Source organism: Drosophila montana, unplaced genomic scaffold (assembly GCF_035044405.1).
Source record: "Drosophila montana isolate Dmon_TW-CO22-7 unplaced genomic scaffold, ASM3504440v1 contig_2919_1, whole genome shotgun sequence".
NCBI lineage: Eukaryota > Metazoa > Arthropoda > Insecta > Diptera > Drosophilidae > Drosophila > Drosophila montana.
The window spans coordinates 11,526-21,014 of NW_026997794.1; the positions used below are offsets into that span (position 1 = coordinate 11,526).

A 9,489-nucleotide genomic window follows, 5' to 3' on the forward strand; every position below is an offset into this window, starting at 1 on the left:
CCGATGGGCGACATCCGAAGGGCCATAGCATGCTGGGCGAGGACCCTTCCGTCCTTAACTGCCGCTCGAGGCCCGCTGGGGGTAGACCTGAAGGGCTTAAGGTGTCCATGTCTATTGTGTCTCATGGCGATCTGATTCATTAAATTGTATCCCGAGTGCCTTCTGCCTCATGACCTTCTTGTACTCCACAGCCATTTCCGTTAGCTGGGACAAAGTAGCGAAATTGATGGATTGATGAATGCTAAATTAATTATACACACAAAAAAGTAAAACACAAATAAAAAGAGAAAGACGGGCACGCCGATGATTTAATACCCTTGCAGACCCATTTATCAGAGGAATTGATTATCAGCTTCAGCTGTACTCTACTCACAACGAACGACAACAATGGTATACAGGTATCCAGGATGACCAGAAGGTACTCAGAATGCTTCAAATTAACGATTGGCTAAGCTCAGGTAAGCTCTAATCTAATCTAATCTGTATAATACCAATTATCAAGGCAGTTGATGTAAATTTTGTAATTATAACAAATAAGTTAGAATAAGTAGGGAATTTAGATAATTTTTTTGTAATGTTCTTAGTTCTTTTCTTTGGTTACGATATATTGAAAAACAAAAAAGTTTTCCATGAAAACCTACTTTTCAACTGATTTTTCCGATGGCAGCTATATGATATAGATGTCCGATGTTGATAGGATTTTGCAAATATATGGTAGGCTTAGTAAAACTAATAAATGCCGAGTTAAGTCAAGATATTTTGATAAACATAAAAGTGTTTCATACAAGAACCTACTTTTCGACCGATCTTTCTTATGGCTTCTATAAAGTCACGCGATAAAGATTTGGAGGCTCCAACGAACGTTTTGCAGTGAACGGACGGGAGAACGTGGAACGTTCTACTGGCAAATCACCCATGAGTTGGGCTTGCAACTTCTTGCGATAAACTACACATACTCAACTCCTGAGTTTGGGAATCCAGAACTTGCACCGGATCAGGCGCATAATTATCTGGTTTCCACCATGGAGGGAGATGCGATGCGTGAAGCGTAAGAGGAGACTTGTGAATGAGCTTCCATAAGGAAGATGGATTGAATGTGTTTCTTCATAGCGCAAATACTCAAAAGCTCTCACACGCCCGCATGCTCTCATAAATCCACTGTGATCGATGAACGAATTAAGATTAATGAAATAAGCTGCTTATCGAGTAAACACTGATACTCTTTGGGATACTCAATGCGTTGAGTATGCACAACTAGCCGTTCTTGAGCTTCGGATAAATCAATGCGTTGAGTATGCACAACTAGCCGTTCTTGAGCTTCGGATAAATCAGTACTGCTGATGTCGTTTAGAAATTGAATATCAGGTTTCTGACACTGCCTTACAAAACGGTACATATAGGACGTAGCTCTTCATCAGTTTAATGGACTGATTCAATAGGAATTGGCCATTGACATTGTGGCGATTGTAGCTATTCTGGTCCATGCCACCACAGATCATTGGCCACGAGGTCGCATGATGGAATACCCCAGCTAGTCAAATCAGCGGGGTTGCATTCGGAACGAACGTGATACCATTTTCTGGAGTTGGTGGATTGTGCATCGAGGGTCTATCCAGCTATCTACTTTAAAAATATGTATATATATTAACAAGTAAGAGGGATACCCTGAACCCTCTTATTCCAACACCAAATGCAGATCGCGCTACTCGCTCGTTTGCTGTAGGAGTACAGTATAATTTGCTTAGCACAGACATTAGAGGCAGCTATCCTAAAAAGGCAGTTAACTTATTTTTTTTTTTTTTCCTAAAAGTGAATCGATTTCATAGTAACCTCTATTTTTTTTAAGTTGTACTGAATTTTATTTAACAGTACTAAATTTAATAAATTAATTTGATAGTTTTTATTAACTTTATGTATTTAAAATACATTTAATTCAATTTCAATACAGTTTATTGTATTCATAAGAAAAACAAATCAAAAATAAACACAGCTGATCATAGACGCAGTTAACTTACATGATATTCATAGAACTTGGAAAAAAACTACTGCCGATAGGAGTAGCTTAAGTGCAAAAGACTGTGAAGTTAGATGGACTTAACGTAATTAATTTCATACAAAATTAGCTCTAATTGCAGCGAAATGATAATTTCAGGCAGCTATCTTACCGAAGCTGCTAAGTACCGAGGAAGCTAAGCAAAATAAACTGTAATAAAGATAAATTAAAAAAAAAAAAATTCCATTACCAACTGACCGCATTACTTGCTGCCGGCTCTACGCAAAATAAAATATAGTTTCCTCAGCAGGTTTCGAACTCGTAATTCGTAACTACCTGCGCAACCAAAACATTTTACTTTTGTGTTTCTTAACCGATCTTAATGAATGAATAACACATGCGCAACCAAAACATATTACTTGAAATTTCATTAAGATCGGTTAAAAAAACACAAAAGTAATATGTTTTGGTTGCGCACGTGTTAGCAGCAGTACAAATTCCAAGATTTCTGTATACATGTACACACACACACACAGTCATTCGCTTCTGCTTTGAATTCTATCAACAGCATTGCAGTACATCTAATTGAGCCATAGAATATTTGTGTTTTCTTTAAAAGTCTATTGCATTTAAATTGTGGCGTAAATTGGTGTGCAATACAAGTTGGAATATTAACTTAATTTATAGATATTAGGTAGTAGCGGGGAGGTGGCTATAGCTATAAAATGAAAAGTAATTGATATATATATATACTATTCTAGACTCTAGCTCTTATTAATTACCAAAATTGCTCAAAAAACAGGAAACGGGCCAAGTTATCGAATATCGGAAACAAACTCGATCTGCGCGGGCACTAGGAGGACCAACAGCTGAAATTTCTCTAGCTTATAGGTTCTAGGATCATTGCGTGCATACATACGGACGGACAGAGAGACGGACATGGATAGATCGACTCGGCTATTGATGCTGATCAAGTATAAATATTCTTTATGGTGTCGGAGATGCTTCCTTCTGCCTGTTGCATACAATTGCACAAATACATTATACCCTTTTTACCCATTTTTAATGGGTTCAGGGTATAAAAATTACAATATAAGCTCATGTTAAACAAAACTATACAATCGAGCATTTCTGCCCGATCAGCAGTATAGCCTGTACGCTATACGAAAAAGTAGGTACGAAACTGTAAATTTATACAAAAGTAAAATTATTTTTCATCCAAAACGGAAATCTTATTAACATTAACGAATGAATTCCCTTGGCCCAAAATGCACCCTATGGTTACAAAATCAGTGGACTCAACGGCAAATGTAATAAATAAAGTTGAAGTCGAACACACAAGATTTAAACTTAATAAGCACGCTATTAATAAATTTGTTTGTATATATTTGTCGTGTACCCAACAAATTATTGTGAGTATTATTTTTGGATGTTGACGATTAAGTGTTAGTTAGAAACAGAGAATTTGACACAAGGCACTGCTATTCAATATTACTGTCCTACTTGTATTAGGGTTCCTACTGAAAGCATGGTGTGAGACAAAGAAGATAGTCTCTGCCGAACATGGCCCGAGTGTGTTCCGTTTGATATACAGTGTTGAGTGTTCACTAACAGTACTAAAGAAGAATGTAGAATGACAAGAGCATGAGTAGTGTGCTAGAGGACGATGAAAATCATTCATTTGAAAGTGAAAGAACGGACGTGCTCTTGAGGTATAATTTTTTTGCGACTACAACGACGCTCGGTACTTGCTGTGCTGCCAGTATGCCTAATTGTAAAGGAAGTCATTTCTCTGATCCGATATATTTATATATTTTGCATAATGGAAGCAGATATTCACACAATAAAATTATTTCAAAAGATATTAAAGAAAAAACTATAATTTCCAAAAAGTAATTCCTACATATTGGCCTCAAACGAATTATTAAAGAAAAAAAAGAAGTAACAATTGATTATGAATATTTCCAATTTTAAACATTAGTATGAAATGGCTGCAGATCTATAACACAATACCAGAAATTAAAGCCAATTTTTAGAAATCAAAACAATATGAACATTATTCCTACATATTGGCCTTAAACGAGTTTATAAAGAAAAAGAAAGAAAAAACAATAGATTATGAATATTTCCAATATTAAACATTATTATGGAATGGCAGCAGATCTATAACACAATAACAGAAATTAAAGCCAATTTTGATAAATCATATAAGTGCTTAACTCAAAATAGGGACATACAGACAACTACAGTAAATAAACATGCTAATATATTAGGAGAAAGCTTTAATGAAGCACGTCAACTAATATATGACCATAGAGACAAATTATAAAGTAACCATTGAACACAAGTGTGTAAGGTCTTAAACAGATTTAGAGAAAATTTGTCGAGCATTAAAAGCAAACATTTTTATCCCCAATGTCCTAAACACAGCTGTATTATTAGAACATAACGAATCAGAATTAAACAAGAAAGAAACACTTGAAAATAATTCGGAAACTGAAGAAACTGAAAGTGACATAAAAAATTGGACAATTCCAGCAGTAATTATATTAGCCGAATTGTCAGAGTTAGAGATTCTGATTCAGATTCAGATTACAATGGCTCAAACAACTATAGAATTCATTAAAACAGCCTCGTCCATATTATCGGAGTACGACGGCAAAGCAGAAAACTTGCAGAGCTGCAAAGACGCATTTAATCTAGTAGATTCACTTACAGGCGATGATGAAGCAACCGCAATTAGTTTAATAAAGGTTAAATTAAAAGGCCGTGCAAGAAACTTGAAAAGCGATAAAAGAACAATCGCTGAAATTATAGCCAAATTATCAAGAACAGTAAAAGGATAATCGGTTGTACTATCAGCCATACTCCTAAATCTATAGCAAAAGATCAAAACTGCCAACACTTATACTTAAGAGGTTGAGCAATTGCCAAAAGTCCTAGAAGGTGCTTATATTAATGATGGCTTAAATTCAGATATATCCACTAATACAACAAAGCAATGGTAAAACTTATCTTGCAGGCAGGCACATTCAATAACATGAATGATTCCACATCCAAATTTGTCGATAGTTGCACCGAAGCAACTGGACAAACTAACAACCTTTATTACCAGAATTACTCAAATCGCGGCGGAAACCGCGGCAGATAAAATAGTAGAGGCCGACCATAAAACATACATACCATACAATCGCGGCGGAAACCGCGGCAGATAAAATAATAGAGGCCGACCATACAACAGAGGCGGCTACAGAAATAACAATAATAATGGTAATAGACACTCCAATAACAGAGTCAATCCTCGAAATGAAAAAAATTATATCCCATTAACAATGTTAGTTAGGATACAGGAGCAAATGTCTCAATTCAAAAAATAAACAATGAATTCCCCGTACCATGCGATGGAATTCCTGGACTCGATTTTATTAGAAAATTTAATTGTATAATAGATTATCAACACGATGAATTTATCATGAAGCCGAAATCTGTTATTTATCAAAATAAAAGATTATGAAATTAAAACTAAAATTACAGTGACATCATAATTTCTATAAACAGAAATTAAGAATAGCATACAAAACCCCATTTTATATTAAAAGGTATAGAAACGCCGAAACGCAGTAAAGCCAGAAATAAACAGAGGTCGAAAAATTAATAAAAGATGGTATAGCTGAAAAAGCTATTTCAGAATAAACATAGAATCATTAATAGAAATTAATAGGAACATGATGATAGTCCAAACAAGATCATCAAAAAGACAGAAAACCATCTGCGCAGATGATAAAATAAAATTGCAAAAAGATCAAAAAGAGCCCCATGTTTATGAAGTCGTTAGCAATAATAACGTAAAGAAATTTGTGAATTCGGTAAATGAAATTGTATATTTAACGAGAAAGAAGGGCTAACTTCGGCACGCCGAGCATTTCCATACTGCTTTGCCCGTATTTAAAAAACACAGGAAATGTAGTTAATGGCGAGTCTGGTTAAGACATCTTGAAAAACAAAAAGTTTTCCATACAGCGATGTAAATAAGATTTTGCATAAATGGAGGGTGTTCGGTTCAGCAGGTAAAAATTCATTTAGAATTATGTTTGCATAACACCAAAGGAAGAAACTGATTGTGAAGAGCATTTCTTAAGGACTCATACCAGATTGCCTAGTGGCCAATATTCGGTTCATTTACCCTTCAAGCGAGGTTTGGAATGTCTTGGGACGTCATACCAACAAGCCTTTCGTCGGTTCCGGACCCTGGAACGCAAACTGCAAAATCGTCCAGACCTGAAGATTCAATATTAAAATTTTCTACTCCATAGGACTTTGTAAATATTGTCTCCCTCCCTCAGACAGTTGAACGACAAAGTTACGAGTCGTTTTCGACGGCTCAGAATTTCTATGTGGAAACAAATTGGACTGGTCAGCTTCTTGCTTGCCAGAAAGGCTAAGAAAAAAGGTTATTCTTGGGTCATCTCCCTTCGTTGATATATCTGCCACTTGTAAATACGCCAACTCATTTGATACAATGCAGCGTATATTCGCATATATCTATAAATTCATACACAGAAGCATTCATCCTGGACTAACAGTGTGTCATATACAACACGGGACCCAACTTTTACTGCGGCTCGTCCAGAGAGCACACCTGTGGGAAGAGATTAAATCACTGCGATCGAGAAGAGCTGTTAAGCCATCCAATTGTATCGCATCACTTAACTTTTTTGGATGAGTTCGGCGTTCTTAGAGTTGATGGGCGCTTGAAAAACTCTTCGCTGGATTTCGAAGCTCGCCATCCAATAATTCTTCCGCGGCACCATCCCATCACAGATTCACTCATTACAAGGTTTCACAATCACAATCGTGCCAAGCCACGATTAGTAGAGCATATAATGGCTGATCTTCCCAAAGAACGTTTGACTGCTTGTCGAGCCTTTGAAGTCTCTGGCGTTGACTTTTGTGGACGTAATAAAGCTCTAGTCAAATGCTACATGGCTGTCTTCATCTGCTTCGCGACTAAAGCAGCTCACCTGGAGCTGGTCAAGGTTCTGTCTACGGCTTCATTCTTGAATGCGCTCAAGAGGTTTATATCGACTCGTTGCAGGCCATCCCAGATCTGGTCGGATAACGCTACCAACTTTGTCGGCACCAAGAACGAGCTTCTGGAACTCAAACGTCTTTTCATAAGTCACAATCATATTGACTCAGTGCACAAGTTTTGCATGGCTGACTCCATTGATTGGAAGATTATTCCCCTCGTTCGCCGCATTTTGGCGACCTTTGGGAAGCAGCAGTGAAGACAGCGAAGCATCATTTTTATCGTGCTGTCGGCTCTTGCGTTCTTAACTTCGAAGAGCTTCGCACCCTAGTCTGCTCGTGAAGAATATTTAACGCTACTTCAGCAGCGCTACAAATGGCGTACTCTGAAGCCAGGCCTATGTGTCAACGACATAGTCCCCGTAAAGGATGAAAATCTGCCACCTCTAAGGTGGCCACTGGCGAAGATCACGGAGCTAATCGTGGAAATGATGGAGTCGCTCGCGTAGCCATCTTGCGCACCGCAACAGGAGAGATAAGGAGAGCTGCAAACAAGCTGTGCCTACTGCCCATCAAGGACTCAGTTTACAGCCCATGCCTTTCAACGGGGGGAGAATGTCTGGCTACGCACCCAAAACAGCTGGAGCGACATCGCCACTGATAAGAGCAGCATCGTCTTCTTATCTTGTAATACTTGCTCTGCGAAGCAACTGCTTAAATTTCGCTCTTAACATTATTTACATTGAGCTGGCGCTCTTCGCTGTAACGATGCGTCGAGTCAAGTTAAGTTCGTTCGCCTCGTGCATTTGGTACGCATCGGCCACTTGCATTATCAAAACATATTAATTTGTCGCAATTGTCGCTTCGCGAAAATCGGTACGAACCAATTCGGGTTCGCTTGCCATTGTAAAATTATTGTTCTTAAATAATAAACACAGACCAATTCGGGTCTGCCTGCTTATCGTAACTTATAATAAATATATATATAAATTGGAACACAAGAAATTACACATTGTTGTTTATTTCTATTTGTGAAAGTTATTGAAAAAGCTCAATAGCGCAACAATGTTTTGATCTGTCTGAATCTCAATTGAGGTTAAGCCTTTAGATTATATAACTTCTTGGCTTATGCCTTGAATATTGATTCTATTGTCATTTTAAATGTCATTAAATAAATCATAATTTTTTCTTTTAGTGTTGAAATGTCTTCACCTGTATCTATTTAAAAACGAGTTTTTTTCCTGTTGCCACATGAATAAATGATATAAATACATTAAGATTGAGATTGATGGTGTAAACTTTTGTGTTCTCTATTGTTGCGCATTTAAAGGTTGTTGAGAGTTTCCCGAGTTATTCTGGGCTAATCTAACATTAATGTTATTGTTAGTATTATTACTCCTGTTCTGGTTATTATAATCATTTCTATTCGTGTTACCACGACCTCTATTAATTTTGCTATTATTTTGATTACTGTTGTTATTATTAGAGTTGCTCCTGTTATTATAACGGGCATTTCCTCTACCACGATAATTACCTCTGTAGCTATTACCGAGATAGGAATTACCTCTTTTGGAATACAATACAGTATTCACATTGCCAGTAAGTCTCATACTAGTTCTAATGTATACGCTTATAGCTACATCCATTGTTGTGCATGTTCAAGCCTCTAGTACGGTTTTTATGCTCCCATGCTTGGCGTTTTTGATCATAGAATCAATTGCATCTTCTGCCGGTATATCTTCATCGATTTCATTAGTATATTGCGTCGCCGTTTTCCCTTTTTGCTGTACCGTTGCCATTTTGGCATGGCCTCGCACCAACTAAACTATCGGGCCGTGGCTTAACGGCCCTTCGACGCCGACGTCGACTGCGCCGCGCGTTTGTGCACCCGTGTGCGAGCGTGATCTCCACGTCGCCCGTCTGGCGCGCGCACGCTGTACTTTTACGCCCGACCGTTATGTTTTCGTCTCTTTGCTTTGATTTTTGCATTTTCGCTTTGCTTTTGATTTTCGTCGCTAAAATGCTGCACGTGTTCATTTTTCTGCCTCTGCCTAACACAGGGTATAAAAATGTTCGCTGGGGTATACTGGACTACCTAATACCCTAGTTTTATACTTCACCCATATATGATATTCTCATTCTCTTGTTTTCCGCTAGGGTACTTTCCCTCTAGGGTATACCCGACTAAAAATACCGTTTTTTTTTTTGAAAATACCTATTTGGGCATGCTTGCGGGCTTTAATCCGCCGACATGCCACACCCCTAAACGCCTCTGTGTCCCTGCTCGGGCGCCACTTGTAAAGAAGCTACTGGCCGGTGTGAGCTGGGAGAGAGTGCTTAAGGGGGAGGGGGGTGAGTATCCTGACCAAACCAAGCCTAGCTCTATTTCTACACGCCTACACTATCGGGCAGTGCCCTCGCTCCAACTACACTATCGGGCCGTGGCCTCGTACCAACTACACTACCAG

At 38.1% G+C, this 9,489-nt stretch overlaps 1 protein-coding gene across 1 annotated transcript; it reads left to right on the forward strand.

The window, feature by feature from the left end:
- Positions 1-6,876: 6,876 nt before the first annotated feature.
- LOC135430114 (uncharacterized) lies at positions 6,877-7,281 on the forward strand. Its single transcript, XM_064684663.1, has one exon. It carries the CDS (start codon positions 6,877-6,879, stop codon positions 7,279-7,281), a length of 405 nt encoding a protein of 134 aa, XP_064540733.1.
- The last annotated feature ends 2,208 nt before the right edge of the window (positions 7,282-9,489 follow it).

Coding starts and splice junctions, on each gene's coding strand:
- LOC135430114 (XM_064684663.1), top strand. CDS start 6,877: ATGGCTGATCTTCCCAAAGAACGTTTGACTGCTTGTCGAGCCTTTGAA.